Source organism: Mus pahari, chromosome 6, assembly GCF_900095145.1.
Source record: "Mus pahari chromosome 6, PAHARI_EIJ_v1.1, whole genome shotgun sequence".
Taxonomy (NCBI): domain Eukaryota; kingdom Metazoa; phylum Chordata; class Mammalia; order Rodentia; family Muridae; genus Mus; species Mus pahari.
In genome coordinates, this window is record NC_034595.1 from 12,952,334 (window position 1) to 12,971,273 (window position 18,940).

The 18,940-nt window shown below is 41.0% G+C and overlaps 1 protein-coding gene across 1 annotated transcript in view; it reads right to left on the reverse strand.

Moving 5' to 3' along the window:
* Window positions 1-448: 448 nt before the first annotated feature.
* Shoc1 (shortage in chiasmata 1) overlaps window positions 449-18,940 on the reverse strand; it is a 76,056-nt gene continuing 57,564 nt past the window's right edge. The window contains exons 20-26 of the mRNA XM_029539820.1: window positions 18,206-18,317; window positions 16,774-16,895; window positions 11,232-11,325; window positions 5,460-5,591; window positions 5,114-5,263; window positions 3,386-4,304; window positions 449-549 (exon numbers count right to left, since the gene is read on the reverse strand). Of these exons, the coding sequence (XP_029395680.1) occupies window positions 449-549; window positions 3,386-4,304; window positions 5,114-5,263; window positions 5,460-5,591; window positions 11,232-11,325; window positions 16,774-16,895; window positions 18,206-18,317 (1,630 nt within the window). The remainder of the gene's footprint in view (window positions 550-3,385; window positions 4,305-5,113; window positions 5,264-5,459; window positions 5,592-11,231; window positions 11,326-16,773; window positions 16,896-18,205; window positions 18,318-18,940) is intronic.

Here is an 18,940-nt window from a genome sequence, read left to right on the forward strand (position 1 = left end):
CTAAGGCTCCGGGGGCTCAGGTGCCTTCTTTTGGATTCCACAGACACTGCACTCAATATGTACATTCCAACAGGTAGATACACAATTTAATAATAAAAAATTAAATCTTAAAAAAAAAAAAAAAGACTTTGATAGGAATTTGGGATCCTCTGGCCTCCCAGGGCATCTCTACTCAAGTGCACACACTCCACATGCATACACATAAGTGAAAAGACAGGTCTTTAAAAAGACAAGAGCCCTGCGAAATAAACAGGAATCTGAATACTTTTGGGAGGTTTTATGCTTATTATGTTAATTGATAAGTCAGACAAGCAGACTTAGATATAAACACCAAGGAAATGTAAAAACAACAGCATTTTCTTTGTTGTAGAGTCAAGCCTAAATACTTTTGTTACTGGATTGTCATAAGGAAGTAGAATCTGGCAGGTGGCACTGTCCTTTCTGTTTTTCATAAAAACCTCAGCCGGGTTTGCCCATCCACTCTTCCAGGGACTTTCTCATACATTAGACGTCGTTTCTTGGGTTGTGGTACTTGTGAGTACAATAAGTCTGTCAAAAGGAGAAAAGAAAACCATTTTATTGGGATAAGTAGACACGAAAAAAATTGTTTTAACATGAGTGCACCTGTCCCCAATGGTGGTTTAAGATCAGTGCACACATAGACTGTGTGAGTCATTCATTATCCCCTGACTCCATTTTTCCTCTTCTATAAGGTTCTATGATCTCTGAAGTCTCTCCTGGCCCTAGTATGTTTAAATAAAACCATTGCAAATAAACAACTCAGACAGGCTTCCTAATCCCTGAAGGTTTCCCACAATCTTCACAGACTAGAATAAGTTCAGTGCGGTCTGACTGACTTTGAACTCACACATGCTTTGTTCCTTGGCTCTGCATACTACCGAAACTGTTCCTAGTGTGTTCAGTATGTTTACATGTATTAGCTGTTTAGCTTCTGCTCCACCATCTTTATTTAAAAATTTTAATTAGTTTATGCATGTGAATTGTGTGTGCATGTGTCTATGTGTATACATGTGTGTGCACACACATGTGCATAGCTCCAGACAGCAGCTTCCACACACATGCAGATACACATGCACATGCATCGGTAAATGTGCACCCACACATGAACATTCACACACACATGCACACATGCCACACACATACACATGTAGAATCAAAACTAAATGAATTAAACTGTACATAGATATTTGAGTATCCCACCTATATGTTCAAAAGCTTAAATGTCAGAATTAGAAACTTCCTGGAATTTTCTCATTGAGAAAATGGGAGAATTATATAGAGAAGCGGTCCATGTTCAAAAGTCTATAGAGTTCACATGGGTAATTGTTCTAGAGTCCAAGGTTTGATATGGGTCATTTAGAAAACAGCTACATAATAAAATACAAGCAACACCATCATGACTCTTGTTATAAAAATCAGAGCTAAACATCAGGATCCAAACTAACAACATCCTTGTACATATAAACAACAGGGTTTTATTCAGCTTAAAAAAGGGAAGTAACATTTGCAGAACAATGGATAGAACTGAAAGTACTTTAAGTGAACAGCCAGGCAATGAAAGATAGACATGAAAATTTTTCTTTCACTGGGTACTTGGATTGTAATTTGTTTATGTGTGTATGGGGTTACTATGGATTATAATTTGTATATGTGTATATGGGGTTACTATGGATTGTAATTTGTATATTGTGGGGGGGTTACTATGGATTATAATTTGTATATGTATGTATGGGGTTACTATGGATTATAATTTGTATATGTGTATATGGGGTTACTATGGATTGTAATTTGTATATTGGGGGGGTTACTATGGATTATAATTTGTATGTGTGTACATGGGGTTACTGTGGATTGTAATTTGTATATGTATGTATGGGGTTACTATGGATTATAATTTGTATGTGTGTATATGGGGTTACTGTGGATTGTAATTTGTGTATGTATGTATGGGGTTACTATGGATTATAATTTGTATATGTATGTATGGGGTTACTATAGGTCATCAAACTATGAAAGGGACTGGGAGGCCTTCCTGGGGCAGGTATAAAATGACACCTGTGACATGAATGCAGAAGGACGTCTACTGGACAGAAACGGGAAAGCAGAAGGAAGTCAGGGGACAACAGACAGGGCCATTAGGAGGGGGTGAGGGCAGGCAGGGACGAGGGGAGGGTGGAAACAGGATTTGGAGGCCCTCCTTTAATAAAATATGGAATGTTATTTTTTTTTCTGGGCCCTTTTCTGATCTTAGGAAGGAGACTATGAGAAGAGAAGGTCTGAAACTTAAATTTCTCTTCTCCCACTGCCTTTCATGACAACACTACATTCATATGCCTTATGAGATCTTAACATTTTGTTCTAGATGTTCAGGTCAATGCGATAAAAAATTATATAGAAATAAAGACATAATGAGTAGAAATGAGAAAACAAAATTGTCCTTTTTAAAAGGCTATATGATAATAAACATTCAGTCAAGTCAAAAACATCCATCAAAGAGAAGATAATAGGGGTTCTTACCCAATAAAGGTAAGCAGCTCATAGAAAAGGTTTACGAGTGTGTGTGTGTGTGTGTGTGTGTGTGTGTGAGAGAGAGAGAGAGAGGGGGGGGGAGTGTGTTTATGCGTGTGAAGGCTAGAGGACAAACTCAGGTGCTGTTCCTCCTCAGGTACCATCAATCCTGATCTGATTTGATTTTTTAAGACAGAATCTCTTACTGGCCTAGAGCTTACCAAATCAGCTGGGCTGGATGACATCGAGCCCCAGGGCCCCACCTGTTTCTGCCTCCCAAGTGCTGGGATTACGAGCCTTGGCCACAATGCCAGGCTTTTGCACATGGGAAGCAGACTTAGGTCCTTAGGCTTGCACAGTAAGCACCACAGTGACTGAGCCATCACCAGCCCTAATATCATTTATTTATTTATTTATTTATTTATTTATTTATTTATTTATTATATGTAAGTACACTGTAGCTGTCTTCAGACACTCCAGAAGAGGGCATCAATCTTGTTACGGATGGTTATGAGCCACCATGTGGTTGCTGGGATTTGAACTCTGGACCTTTGGAAGAGCAGTCGGGTGCTCTTACTCACTGAGCCATCTCACCAGCCCAAGCTATCATTTTTTAATAGTTTTATTATTTGTAGTTATATATATGTGTTTGAGTCTGCATGTGGGTATGTCCAAGGAGGTCAGAGGTGTCAGATCCAGGAGCTGGAGTCACAAGTGTGTGAGCTGCCCAAAGTGGGTGCTAGGGACCAATTGGGCCCTCTGCAAGAACTATTAACCACTGTGCCATCTCTCCAGCCCCTAGCTTTAGCTCTTAAAAATCATAACTGGAAGTAGTTGTATCAACTATTAATGTTACCTGTTGGTGTTTTGTAATCTCCCCAATTAGATGAAGATACAGGGAGCCTTTTCTGTCCTAAGTAGTTTCCGGCTCTTTGGCAGAAATTAAGGCCCTTGAATCCTCTTTGATTTACATTAGAATCAGAAGCACAGAGTGAATCCCAACTTGGAACAGCTGGCAGTTCTCCCCCAAAAGTCTCCTTAGTCCCAGCATCTGCATCTCTGTATGTGGCCTCTTCCAACTCCTCCCGCAGACACTCAGGCTGATTACTGAAGAGGTCACCTTTTTGAGAGTACCATTTGTTGTAGGTAATCTGTTCTGTTCCACAGCTTGGATTGAATGAGTAAATCTGTTTTCTACAACTGTTTTTCTTAAAGTCCCAGTGAGGGTGGGATTGGGAGTTCTCTGGTAAAAAGACAGGGGTGGACACTTGCTTGTTTCTGGGTCCTTTTGCTTCGAGACAATTTACAAAATCATGAGTGCCTCTTCTCTGAGAATCAGTTAGTGGCATTATGGGTACACAACTTACTTGTGTTCGGCCCAGAGAAAAGACATCTGACTCTGAATCAGTCCAGTTGGGAAAGGAGGGCCAGGCGATTTTCTTTGATTCTGCGTTCATTAGGAAAGGGTTACTCTGCACTGTGCCAGCGTCACAGCTGAGGCCCTCCCAGCAGCCCCTCTGACTGTGTGGCGCTGCAGATGGCAGCATGCATGGAGTTTCTCTTAGCTCCACGGGAGAAGAGCCTGTGTCTTTCAGCATGGTCTCTTCTGAGTCTTCATAGGGATAATATTCTTCCTGTTCTTGAATAATAGGAGCTGAACTCTGAGAAGTAAAGAGATCAGTTTGATTCATATCTTCCTGAAGTGATGAAATCTGCGAAGACTTTGTCATGGAAGGAGAACTAATCTTGAACAAGGAAGTGATGCTACAAAAATGCTGGAAAATTAAAAAAAATAATAATGTAATAGGCCTAGAAAGCAAAGATGATACCTAGCTAAATCCATAGAGACTACACTGAGCCAAGTACTAATGTAAGAAATAATTAAATGCCATTAAAAGAGAACATCGTAATTTGCATCTATTTTTTTTTTAGCAGCTTGCAGTGGAATTTTATACTTTTTAGAGTTTTAGTTTCACAACAAATACAATGAATTTTATTTAGGTTATTCAAATTATACATGAGTACTATTCCTTGCTAAGAATCTTAAAGTACCACCAATAACCCTAAAGCTCTCTTCCGTACTAGGATAGAAGTTTGCTGTTGTTTTTTTTTTAAGAAGTATTTATTTTATGTTTGTGAGTGTACTTTCACTCTCTTCAGACACACCAGAAGAGGGCATCGGATCTCATTACAGATGCTTGTGAACCACCATGTTCTTGCTGGGAATTGAACTCAAGATCTCTGGAAGAGCAGTTGGTGCTCTTAACCACTAAGCTATCTCTCCAGCTCCAGTAGAAGTTCTTGGAAGGGGAAATATAAATGTGTTAATTGAATATTTATGAACACAATGATATTTCAAAATGCCTTAAAATGTGCTAAACTGTGCTGAATTATCTATGTGGCTTTAAAACATATATTGTACTTGGCAGCTAATGACAATTCTGTATGAAAGTTTAAGTAAATTATTTCTTTCTTGTGTGAGATCCAAAACAAAGGCAGAGAACATCCTTCAGAAATGCATGTGGTACAAATAGGAAGCTGGAATGGAAAGAGGGAGCCACAGGAGCCTGTGGCACTCACCCACCTTCAGTACTTTGCCTGGAACCTCGGGCAGGAGTTCCTGGAGCTCAGCAGTAGTTGCTCTCAGGAGCCAGTGCAGTGAAGGTGCCCTGTGTAACATGAGCTGGGCCACCAGTGGGTTAATACAGGGAAAATCAAGTAGGTTCATTTCCTCCTAGAAAACAGTGTGGCTTCTCCTCAGTCAGGGGTCTTCTGAGAGTGACCTACTTTAGTCTACAGATTAAAACGTTTGTCATTGGCTTTATAACTCAATTTGGGGAGTGTGGAAAAATAAGCTATCAGTAAGGGATTCAGGTATTCATATCTGTTTGTTTCACAAATGTTTAAATTATACATTTAGAAAAAGTAACCTTAGAAGGTGAAACTTCCACCCAGGATTTATCCAACCATTCATGGGGATCTCTCGTCGACATCATTAAATTGTGGTCTGCAATTTGTCGAATTATTAAAGCAGTCTCTTCTACTCCAGGGGCAATTATAAGCTAAAAAATAATTTCCATATGTTAGATTGCAGGAGACTATTAGGAAGCAAGATGTAACTGCCCCACCCCCACCCCGAACCTGGCTGACTTCAGATAAAGATGTAGAACTCTTGGCTTCTCCAGCACCATGTCTGCCCGTATGCTGCTATGCTTCCTGCTATGATAATGGACTGAACCTCTGAACCTGTAACCCGGCCCCAATTAAATGGTTGCCTTGATCACGGTGTCTCTTCATAGCAATAAAACCCTAACTAAGACAGGAGCTATTGATAACTGATGCTTCTCAGGAAGGGGGAATCAGTTTTCTATAAGACTATAGTCCCCACTAGGTCAACCATGATCCCATGAATATGAGCAGCACAAATAAGACTTAGGGAGCTATAAAAATAAATTAAAACAACAAACAAACAACAACAACAACAACAAAAAAAGAGGACATGAAGTTGGAAGGGTGAGGAGGGGATCTAAGAACTTAGTGGGAAGAACTGGGATGAATATGATCTAAATACATTCTTTGCTTGTATACAATTCTCAAAAACTAGTGACTAAAATAAAATTTAAAATATTTTGATTTTGAGTGTTCATTTTAGTTGGTAACTTTTCATTTAACCTTAGCTTACTTAGCTTATTTAATTCTAAGATACTCTTGCCAAAATTGTGTGTGTATGTGTATGTGTATGTATATGTGTGTGTGTTTGTATGAGAGAGAGAGAAAGAGAGAGAGAGAGCGCGTGTTGGAGGGATGACCGACTCAGCTGCTTGGATCACTTGTTCTTGCGGAGGACCAGGCACGGTCCCAGCATGCACATATCAGCTTATAACCAACTAAAACGCAGTACCTGCATCTGTTATCCCCATAGTAGCCTAGCAACAGAGCCAGAGCCTAAGCGGGAAATAAAATAAAAATCTCATGCTATAATGATGATTCAAGAGACAGCACAAGGACTGGAGATACAGCTTAGGTGAAGAGCCTCGTGTCTGGCACTTTAAGTTTGAGTCTTATACACAATAAAAGGGCACAATTTTCACAAAATAAATATCAGCTAGTTTCTTTCAGAATATTAAACACAAAATTGTCCGTAGATACTAGTTTTTGGAGTGCATATATTGTAAAAGAGAACTTTCCTAAGTTTATAGAAAACACATACACAGTGTATAGAAACATCCTGTTTAAGCATTATTAGGTTCAGATGCTCCCAGGGTGATATAACAGCTTCAATTAAATAGAACTTTATTTTAACAGGCAAAATTTTATGATGGGATATGAGTACTGCAGAATAGGAATAAGGTCAGAATAAGAATTCTGCAGTCTATGCAGAATAGGTTCAAGAAGCCTATTTCTGAAGTTGTATATGAATATATTTATGTATCATCTACAAAGGGAGTTCAGAGAGCTTTTTTAAAATTAGAGAGTTAAGAATATAAGTACTTTATGCTTGCTTGCCTACCACACACACAAGGTTTGAATTTGATTATCAGTACCACACACACAAAAAATTAACAAATGAAAACAAGAATAACGTTTAGATAACACCAACAGCACCTTCTTTTATTTTAGAGAAAGTCCTTAGACTTTCTGGTACTTCTTTTATGGCTAAGATGCCTGGGAACAAAAAGGTGCTAATAATTTATACTGATGTTCTCTAAAAGACAAAAGCCATGGTAACTAAATAAAGTGACAAGACATTCTAACACATACATAATTCATATGGACTTAGGAGCCCCTGGTTGGTTTTGGTTTTGAGTCAGGGTCTCATGTAGTCCAAGCTATCCTTGAACTCCATATGTAGCCAAAGGTAACCTTGAACTTCTGATTCTCCTGCTCCCACCTCCCAAGTGCAACATTATCCGCATGCACTGCTGTTTCCTGTGGTACTGGAGGCTGAGCCCATGGCCTTGTGCACACTGGGCAAGCACTCTACCCACCCCACTAAGCTGCATCCCCCTGTAGGACCCCCTCGTGAGGAACTCCCTCGGGTCCTCAGGTCACAGGAGTCTGGGAATCCCGCAGAAACACGACAGAGAAACCGTCTTGATGTAANCACACGAGGTACTTTAATGGCAGAGCTCTGGGTGGACTCGTATCTCACGCAGGAGACAGAGAAGTCGACCCAGACCCTCAGAAGTAAGGGGTTTTTATGGGGTTAGGGTTGGGGGGGACAGGGAGAGTTGGTGCAGCCACAAGTGATTGGCTCATTTGAACATACAATGCAGCAAGATAGTATGCGCGCCAGCCGGAGCGGCGGAATTCCAGAGGCCGGGGGCGTATCAGAGTCTGTGTGACCCTGAGTGAGCCGGGGGAGATGCCTTCTTGCCAGATGGTTTATGAGCTAACCCTGACAGCCCCGGCTGGCTCTGGCACTCCTTTCCCTTATCTTTATGGTCTTGTTAGTCTTAGCGGCCGGGTGGGCTCCGTAAAGTCTGGACCTTGCCTTTGAATTTTAAACCTTACTCTCTTAGTTTTACATTCTCAAACTTTAAATCTGTATAATTTTCCTTTCAGTCTCAAACATAGGAAGATGGGTGCCTGGCTGGGGCAACTGAGATAATTGCCTAGCTAGCTGTCAGGTGGAGGAACAGAAGACCCTCAGCTGCCCTAAGAGAACAAAGGCTCTTTACTAGCCACATTCCTAATGATCTAGGGAACAGGTTTTGGGGAAGTGTTAAAGTTAGAGCTCCACACCCCCTCTCTCAAACTTATTTTAATAATGACATCAAGTCAGAACAGTGAGATGCCTAAGCATGTTAATGACATACAAACAAAGTAATAATAAACTGGCCATGATCACATCTTAAAGTTTATAAAAAACAAATGAACAAACAAACTGGACTACTCTCAGGATGAACCTGAAGAGCCTTTGGAGTAGTTCTTCTCTGGGCAGAAGTTACCCACCCAGATGTTTGGAATGGATGGCCTGCGTAGTACTCCCATTTTACCCTCAAGTTCTTTCTTTGGGTGACAACTTCCTTCTCTGTATTGTGTTCCTGTATCTGAACACAGTGCCATACATATAATTATTTACCACATGCTGGGAGAAGGCTAACCAAGCAGACTATCCTAGTTTGAATATTTATTTAATTATATGTATTTATTTAATTTTATTTGAATCCTCATTTATTTATTATAATGATAACTTTTCTGTGAATTGTACTTTTGTGTGTAGTATCCATCATGAGATTGAAATTTTCAAAAAGATCTTACTTGATATCCTTAACAGGTTATGATTTGACTTAACTCTATTTAGTAGATGCTTGTTAAATATATTTTCTTTGTATGAAGCACTGCACAAGATGCCACAGTCTTACAAAGAACTTAGTTCCTACCTTTCAAAGGTGTGCATACTTTTAATCCCAGCACTTGAGAAGTAGGTTGTGGAGAGCATTGGGGGCCGCCTTCTAAGAATTTGGCAGGAACTTGACTCTGGGCTAGGACTTGGAAGTAGGCTCAAGATGAATACAGCTGACAAATGTGTTCTTTGTATCTTGATGGATCTTGGTTTTTTTTTTTTTAACGACTAAATTTTTTAAAAAGATTTCTTTATTTATTTTATGTACATGAGTACACTGTAGCTGTCATCAGACACACCAGAAGAGGGCTTCGGATCCTATTACAGATGGTTGTGAGCCACCATGTGGGTTGCTGGGAACTGAACTCAGGACCTCTGAGAAAGCAATATTAAGTGCTGGAGCCATCTCTCCAGCCCTTGATGGGCCTTGTTAAGACCCTGAATACAGTAATCACAGGACCTTCCCTCTATGCTTTGTTTGTTCCTTAACTACTTTGTTTTTGTTTTGTTTGTTTTTTTGAATAGGACTGACTATATTCTTTGTATGTACCTAGAATGATATAAAAGCAGACTGGAAAAAAAATAAACCAGCTTCAGCCTCAGCACTCAGTCATGTTATAGTGTTGTCTAATTGACTTTTTCTTGTCAATCCTCCCTCCCTCCCTTGAGACCCAGTTGACTGACTGAGCTGACTTGGTCAGTAGGTGGACCTTTGAGTTCAAGGCCAGCCAGGACTATACTACACAATAACACTGTCTCAAAAACAAAAGCAGAACAAAAGAAAACACCAGCAACAAACACATCACACCCCAATAAAGGTCTAAGGAGTAATGGGAGAGGGCCGTGAAATTATGGAGGATATGACTGGGGCAGATTTCCTCACTGAGGCAGTGTTGGAAACCTAGCTCTAAGAGACAGGCAGCAGGATTCCTGGGGAAGAAAGGCCAGATGACACCTCTTCACTGGCTGAGTATGACTGGGTGGGGGTTTATGGAGCAAATGATTACTTGGGACTAAATTTTGAATCCACCTAAATTTGACTCTATTCTGAGTGAAGCAGGAAGACATGGAAGGTATGTGAGCAAGAGAATTTACCTGTGCGTACTTATCGATAGCCTTCTACCTGGGAAGGCTTGTGCTGGGATGGAGAAGTGCCCAGGATATAGGAGTAAACAGACAAGCTTCTCACACTCAGAACCTACTGTCTAGGGGATGCATTCCTACGGCTGCATCTTAGCAACGGAATTGATGTCCACATATGATGGAATAAGAAGGTAGAAAAGGTGACCATTTAGGAAGGCATTTTAAAAATCTGCATGAGTGATGGATGCCTGAATGTAGAGAAGCAGAGGTGGGTGTGGAAGACTCAAGAGATACCACAACCATACAAGGAGGGCTGTGCCATGCAACATGTGGAGATTTCCAACTGGCTGACAGAATCCAGGTGCAGACCTTAAATGTCAGAAGGATTTCAAGAACTGTACTCATAAACTACAGCAAGGCTGTGAGGATATCTGAGTGCTTAAATGAAGGAAATGGAAATGGTAATAGAAATGTAGTGAGCCCTGAACTCAGACAAATGCCTACCTTTAGAGTGCGGCACTAAGAAAAGGCCAGACAAGGAGCTCACCAGGGCACACGACCCTACCAGAATGTCTAGGGACTTGTATCTGTAGCCAATAAAAACTTGGTATAGCTTTCATAAATAGCTTGTCTTGGTTAAAGGACATTTATTTTTCTTTATATCCTGACTTTTTTTTCTTTTTTTTTTTTTGAGACAGGGTTTCTCTGTATAGCCTTGACTGTCCTGGAATTCACTCTGTAGACCAGGCTGGCCTCGAACTCAGAAATCCGTCTGCCTCTGCCTCCCAAGTGCTGGGATTAAAGGCATGTGCCACCACTGCCCGGCTGACTGGTTTTTTTTTGTTTGTTTGTTTGTTTTTTGTTTTGTTTTTGTTTTTGTTTTTAAGTTCTAACTATGGCTTAACTAAGAACATCACTATTGTTTTGGTTTTGAGACAGTCTCACTATAGAGCTCCTTGGTTGGCTTTGAAATCACCGTCTTTCTGCCTTAGCCTCCTGAGTGCTGAGACCACAGATGCATATACCATACCAGGCTTAAAGTTTCTGTCACTTATTTATTTGCTTTGTGTGTATTTATGTGTGTATATAAACAAACACACATAAACACTTTTAAAACAACCCCAAAGGTAAATATATTTCATAATTTGACCCTGCTCTGTATTGGCTCTTAAGGAACTGTGTCTGTTTAATATTTCTTTTCACTGGATAACTGTGTGAAGTGTAACTTTAGTTTATGAATCAAACATATAAATGTATAGGAAAGTGATACCTTTACATCCAGCTCTTCAGATTTCAGGCCCGAGGAAACCAAAGCTGCGTAAATCTGTGCGAGGTGAAGAAGTGTCTTTTCTGTAAGATGGTATCTAAGAAGAATTTTATTATTATATGTTTATTCATTGGATATCTCACTGCAAGCATACCCACCTCTCTTTGCACTTACTCTACTCTCTCTGGAAAAGATATTTCCACTTCCTGTCTTTAACCATGCTATTAAACCTAGGGATGTGAGGCTGTGTGTGAAGGGAGATTAGGGGTGAGGAGAGAAATCCGATCCATCTCATTCTTATCTCCAGGAATGAACTAAAGTTAGACACATAGAGTACTCCATCTCAGGGTCAAAGAACATGATACCACTATGAGCACCTTTCCCCTTCAATAGTTACCAACCAGAGCCAAGGCGACTGTTGACCTGTGAGAGCGTGGTTCTACCCACTCCCTGTGTGTATTCTAAGCAGCAGTGAGGAGATTGCCAGCTTATCACTAAGAACTGCAAGGCAAGTACTCTCATGTGTAAGCTTCCTCCCTTGTGTTGCCTAAAAATATTCCTGGGAGCTGTGAGCAAATGTCTATCCATCCCAAATAGGGAGTCGGTGACAGACCAAAGTGAGGAGGCCACTAGACTCCAACGCAGTGAACCACGTGCTTTATTGTGGCTACATACAGGACTATGGGTGAGGGGTTACATACAGGAGCAGAAATGACTCAAAGACATTGAGTCACCAAAGTCCACCCCATCATGGCTAACAGCTCAGAAAAGCTGGAACCCTGCAGCTCACTGCACAGGCTGCAGACAGCTCAGTATGGTTGGAGCATGTTTTCTCCAGTCGGGTTGGTTGGTCTGAGCCTCTTCAGGCAGCTCAGCTGGTCTCAGCTTTTTTCAGACAGCTTGGCTGATTAGCCTCTTCCAGGCAGCTTGGGTGGTCTGAGCCTCTTCCAAGTGGGCTGCCTGGAAAAGACACTCTGCAACCTGTCAAGCCGCCTGTGAGCTGTGCAGTGAGTTACAGGTTACAGTGAGTTACAAAGCTGTGCAGCTTTGGCGAGCCATCTCCCACACTGGGGTGGGCTTTGGGTGATGTAGATTCATTGAATTATTTCTGCTCCTACAGTTAACCGTTCACCCACACTCCTGTAAATAACCTAATAAACTGATCCACCAGGTTGGGCTGTGGTGGTATCCTTACTTTGTCATTGGCTCCCTACCTAGGAGAAGTAGACATGTTTGCATCTCCTCATGAACGGTGTCACACTACACCCAGGCAAAGATTTTCCACAGAGTAATAAAATAGGTTGACAGAGTAACTTACTTTGCCCAAGCTGCCTATACAAATAATATGAATTCGGTTGAACACTTCTGAGCATTGCAAACTCCAACTTGTGTTAAGCCCTTAACCCTGGTCATGTGTCTCTATTAAGCTTCCTGGCTGGACAAAGGTTTGTAAGTGCTGTCACAACTTGTTGCTGAGAAAATTAAGCACTCTGAGTAAACTAGGAAAAGACTCTCGGAGGCTTCCTCCATCCGGGCTTTGTCCAGTGAGCTTCCTCTCCTGTTAATTTTGCACTATGGGTTGTTTACCTCAGACTATAATAAATCATAGCCTGGAGTACAACTATATGATGCCTGGTCCAGCAAACGTCAAACCAAGGGGGATTCTCAAAGGTCGCTGAGCTCTTCCCTGTGCAGAAACTATCGGCCTGAATAACTTAAGGTAGTTCAAATCGTTTCTTCTGCATTTTCAATTTCTCTCATTTGGTCAACTTATTGAGATTCTACTTAAAGGATACAATTACCTAATGATATAAAACTATGAAACTTAAAATTCTGAAAGTATTATATTTTATATCATAAATTAATTATCATATTGTATATTCAGATAAAAATAAAGCTATCTAAAATATTTACATGATAACTAAAAACAGGTTGGGGTCTTCTGCTATTCTCCCTGTATTTCAATTGAATCACAAAACTATATATAAGCAGCAATCTAAAAACAACCTTAGAAAACTTCCAAATAAGTAATTTATCTAAAAAACTGTCAAGCTTTGGATGAAGCTTTAAAATGATGTATAAATAGCACTGAGCATAAAGTGCCTCACAGATCTTATTAACCTTCCGAGTGACAGCGTTAAAGCACAGATCACAACCTTTACCTTGTAGTTGAAAAAGGGGTGAATGCCTTGCTGGTGCTGTTTGTTGACAGAGGAGGAGTTAAGAGCCAGGGTGTGTTTGTTCTCATGAGGTAACAATGACACAGAAAGAGTCTGGCAAACTTGGAAGTAAGAATAGCATCAAGAAAAAAAAGTGGTGGTGGCATATGCCTTTAATTCCAGCACTTGGGAGGCTGAGGCAGGGGGATCTCTGTGAGTTTGAGGACAGCCTGGTCTGCAGAGTGAGTCCCAGGACAGCCAGAGCTACAGAGAGAAACCCAGTCTTGAAAACAAACAAACAAACAACAATAAAAAATAGCATCTCCGGGCAGTGGTGGTGCACGCCTTTAATCCCAGTCCTCGGGAGGCAGAGGCAGGCGAATTTCTGAGTTCGAGGCCAGCTTGGTCTACAAAGTGAGTTCCAGGACAGCCAGGACTACACAGAGAAACCCTGTCTCGAAAAACCAAAAAAAAAAAAAAATAAATAAAAAAAAGCATCAAGAAAGTGAGGAAAGGGCTGGAGAGATGGCTCAGTGGTTAAGAGCACTGACTGTTCTTCCAGAGGTCCTGGGTTCAATTCCCAGCAACCACATGGTGACTCACAACCATCTGTAATGGAATGTGTTTTCCTCTTCTGGTGTGTCTGAAGACAGCTACAGTGTACTCACAGACATGAAATAAAGAAATAAAGAAATCTTTTTTTTAAAGCTTTATTTATTTATTTATTATATGTAAGTACACTGTAGCTGTCTTCAGACACTCCAGAAGAGGGAGTCAGATCTCGTTACGGATGGTTATGAACCACCATGTGGTCACTGGGATTTGAACTCAGGACCTTTGGAAGAGCAGTCGGGTGCTCTTACCCACTGAGCCATCTCACCAGCCCCCCCCCCTTTTTTTTTTAAGTGAGGAAAAATTCACAGGCAATGTCAAATATATTGGTACCTTCTTTACCAACCAATTTAAAGGACTTCTAAAGCCTTCTGTGAGTAAGGCAGGATGTGGTACTATAGGGATAAGAGTGAGGGAAACTGGGAAGCAATTTGGTAGGAAAGATGATTCACTCAATGAGCAACTTATGAGCATCTAACAGAAAAAAGCAGTGAGCTTTAGAATAAGCACTCCAAAGAATCAAAACAGAGAAGAAACTGAGAGCTAAGCAGTTCACAGGATGGAAAGGGTCCATGAGGGAGTTCTGAGGAAATGGAGGAGAAAACACAGTAAGTGCTTGGGGACAGGTCCTAAGGGCCTGAAAGCAGTTCGTCTCTAGGAAACAGTTGAAGAAGTAGAAAGCACCTGGCTAGTGGAAGGCAGGGAAGCCCAGCCCAGAATCCAGCGGGGTCCTACCTCCAGGACCTCACACACGGGCTATAGTGTGTATTGTATTCAGTAGGTAACTAGGAGATCAGTAAAGGTTCTCTCTCTGTCTGTCTGTCTGTCTGTCTGTCTGTCTGTCTGTCTCTCTCTCTCTCTCTCTCTNTGTGTGTGTGTGTGTGTGTGTGTGTAAAATGCATATGGATCCATAAGTTTATGACCTTTTCTTGTCCTCCTCCCTCCTTCTTCATTTTTTTGGAGACAGGGTCTCCTATGTAGCCCTGGTTGGGCTGGGACTTTCTATGTAGATTAGGCTGGCCTTGAATTCACAAAGATCTGCCAGCTTCTGCCTGGGATTAAGTGTTCTCAACTGTGCCGAAGAGCCAGAGTCTCGTGTCACTTCTCAGGTGCCGACTCTATTGCTTTGTAATTACAGGCTCTGTAATTGTCCGGGAACTTGCCAACCAGGTAGGCTGGCGGCCAGTGAGTAACAGGGACTCATCTGCTTTTGCCTTCCTAACATTGGGATTAAAATGCAGACCACCACACCTGACTTTCCTCTTCAACATAGGTTCTGGGATTTCAACCTGGGTCCTTGGATTTAAGTCAGTTCCTTGTGCCAAGCACTTTGCTGACTCAGCTGTCTTCCCAGTCCTGCAGTGAAGGCTTTCATAAGAGCAGAACAATCAGATCTTGGCTTTAGGAACATTAACTGAGTATATGACACGTGCTTAAAGGAACACTGAGGTTATGTGGAGACAGAAAAACATCTGGTAGTGTAACAACATGAAATAAAATCTAAGCTAAGGTACTGGTGCTATAAATATAGGACAATTGAATAGGAGGCAATGTCAAAAATTGCTAAAGGACAGACAAAAAGAAATGTAGGTTTAAGGGGACAGAGGATATGTAGTCAGTTCATATCTGAACATGATAACTTGGAGAGTTTGTGGAATATGAAGGCCGAAATATTTAATAAAGAATTAGAGATTTGAGCTGGAGAGATGGCTCAGTGGTTAAGAGCACTGACTGCTCTTCTAGAGGTCCTGAGTTCAATTCCCAGCAACCACATGGTGGCTCACAATCATCTGTAATGGGATATATATACCCTCTTCTGGTGTGTTTGAAGACAGCTACAGTGTACTCATATAATTAAAGTAAATAAAAACCTTTAAGAAAAAAAAGAATTAAAGATTTAGTGGGCATGGTGGCACATGGCTTTAATCCCAGCTCTTGGGAGGCAGAGGTAGGAAGATCTAGCCTGGTCTACAGAGTGAGTTCCAGGACAGCCAGAGCTACACAGTGGAACCCTGTCTTGAAAAAAAAACAAAAACAAAAAAACAGAGATTTATGCCAGGAATTCCCCCAAAAGACTACAGATGCCAACATATATTGATGAAAGCTGTAGTAGATAAAATGCATAACGAATAAAATAGAAGAGAAAGAACTCACAACAATACATTTAGAGACTGACACAAAGAAGGTGTAAAGCCAGGGGAAAGATCTTAGAAAGGTGGACATTCAAAGGAGAGTTTGGAGTGACACACAACTGACAACAGACAAATGCTTCAGAGCAGTGAACAATAAGAATAATGACATTCATGAAACGGTAGCCTCCACAAGCAAAGACTGGCACAGAGGTGGGGGCAGGGGGAAGCCAGCCGGCACAGGATAAAGGAGAAACATTTATTCTGCTTATCAGTAAAGGAGAGGAGATACAATAACTCAAGCCATCTTCTGGACATGGCATTTTCTAATGTTTTGGTTACCAAAGTTATGTGTTCAATTTATTAACATGATTTTAGATGAGGTTTAAAAGTGACTTATCATTTAGCAAAGAAGCCCAAGATTACAAAGAAATAAAACACTTAAACAATAATGCTTATACTAATAAGCTGGGACAGGAGAGGATGATCGAACAGAACGCCCAAGCGTGTGTCACGTGCCTCCACCCCCACAGTCCCTCAGTTAAAGCACACTAGATGACTAGCGTGGCATGCCATGAGCATCTGTGTGCAGAGAGGACCTAGAAGACTCCGACTCTGACTATGGATAGAGAAATGTTTGCCTACTGTGAATTTAGTGTTTCCTTGGAATATAGTATTATCCAGCAACAGCTATACTGGAACGACAGTGCCATTAATCTCATAATGATATTGTCTGATGCCTTCTCATGATGTAACTCTTCTAGATCCTATAAAAGTAAAGAAAATGAAGATACATTAGATTGACTACTGCTTGAAAACTTCAATAGTCTGGCATATAAATGATAGCTTAAGAGGCATAGGTATGGTTTCCTATTTTGTGTAAAAATTAAAATCCCATGGAAATGGGGGAGCTGTAGTAGACATAAAACCAGAGACAGCATCAACAGGGAGCCTTGTGGGTCTTCCAGAGCCCAAGATATGATGCAATAGCAGAACCAGTGCTCCTGTGATGGTAAAGGCTTTTGTGGGCTGGGACATGGCTACTCTGGGGCAGGCAGCAGAAAGCACATTTGAAAGCCTATGGAATAACCTGTTGGTGGTGCAGGGGGGAAGAACACTTGCCCTGTAAGGATGGTGGCCTAAGGCAAGCCCTGGAGCCTGCCTTGCACAGTTAAAAGGGCGGGCTGAGGAGACTTCCCAGGTCTCTCCACGTCTGGACCCTCTTGTCCTTTACTAAGACATTTTGATAAAGTGTGTAATTTTCATGACACGTCCTTCTATAACTATGGATTAAGACATTTCTTCTAAGTCAACAAATAATTAGTAACTTTAAATATTCACAGCACACAGACTTGAATTTTCCCATAATATCTTTCTTATATTGTAATGTTTGCTCCTCAAATCAGACTGTACTTCACCACACTTACCAATAATTTATGGTCTCTGTATCATTAAACCTGATTTCTAATCTCTATTTCCTTGCAACTGGTACTTTAATAAGGCAAATGTATAAAAAGATTCTTTCAAGAATTTATATACGGGCTGGTGAGATGGCTCAGCGGTTAAGAGCACGACTGCTCTTCTGAAGGTCCTGAGTTCAAATCCCAGCAACCACATGGTGGCTCACAACCATCCATAAAAAAAAAAAATCTGATGCCCTCTTCTGGAGTGTCTGAAGACAGCTACAGTGTAAACACATATAATAAATAAATAAATAAATCTTTAAAAAAAAGAATTTATATACATCTTAAGTACCCAATAGTTGTATGTATTATTTATTTACATCCCAAATGCTGCCCCCTCTCCACACAGTCCCTCCCCCTATCCCCCTTATCACTTCTGAGAGGGTGGAGCCCACCCAGGTGTCCCCCCACTGTGGCACATCAAGTCTCTGACAGATTAGGTGCATCCTCTCCCACTGAGTTGTATATGTTTCAATATGTGTGATTTTCTATTTTTAAATATATTTTAATGTGATAAGTTCCTACCTTTGAACCTATTCATTCCCCATCCTTATGCTAAGGATTATGTGTGGGATCCACTTTCCACCTGAGCTTCTATTTTTTATTAGTTTTACCTGCACAACTATAGCAGTATGCTCATCAACTGTCACCACCACATAACACTCTGTACTTCCAAAGAGTTTCAGTGACCCGCAGCAGCATCTCTCCACTAGTGTGATATTATAGCTGCAACAGACAATAGTCTTCAGTGAAGAACATGCCATGGCCAAAAACGCTCTTCTGAGTAGTAAATTATGTGAGGCACTGTTTTCCTTTCATAATTCAATGTATTCTTTGAATTTCAGGAAGAAAATTGTGATTTCTTCAGCATATAAAAGAAACTAGAAACCTCTCTCCTCTAATCTATACCTGCTCACTTGGAAAGCCTCTGGTGCTTTTTCTATTGCCTTTGCCTTGAGTTGTGTTCAGCTCTTTCTACATTTCTATTTATTCATATTTATTTATTACAAATTGTACTTTTAATTTTTATGTCTGTTTATGCATGTATGTATGTACGTGTGTATGTGTGTGTGTATGAGTGAATACATGTGCATTCCAGTGCCCGTGGAGGCTGGAACAGGGCATCAGACTCCCTGGATCACCTTGAGCTGGCGTTACAGGTATTTATGAGCTTGCCCAACCTGGGTGCTGGAGCCAAACTCTGCTCCTCTGCAGGTAGTGTTATTAGTTAGCTGAATCATCTCAACAGGTCAAGTTGTTGCTGGGGGTTAAATTCAGGGCCTCACAAATCCAAAGTGGTCTTGTACACACATACTAAGAACACTGTACATCTGAGCTACAAGCCAACT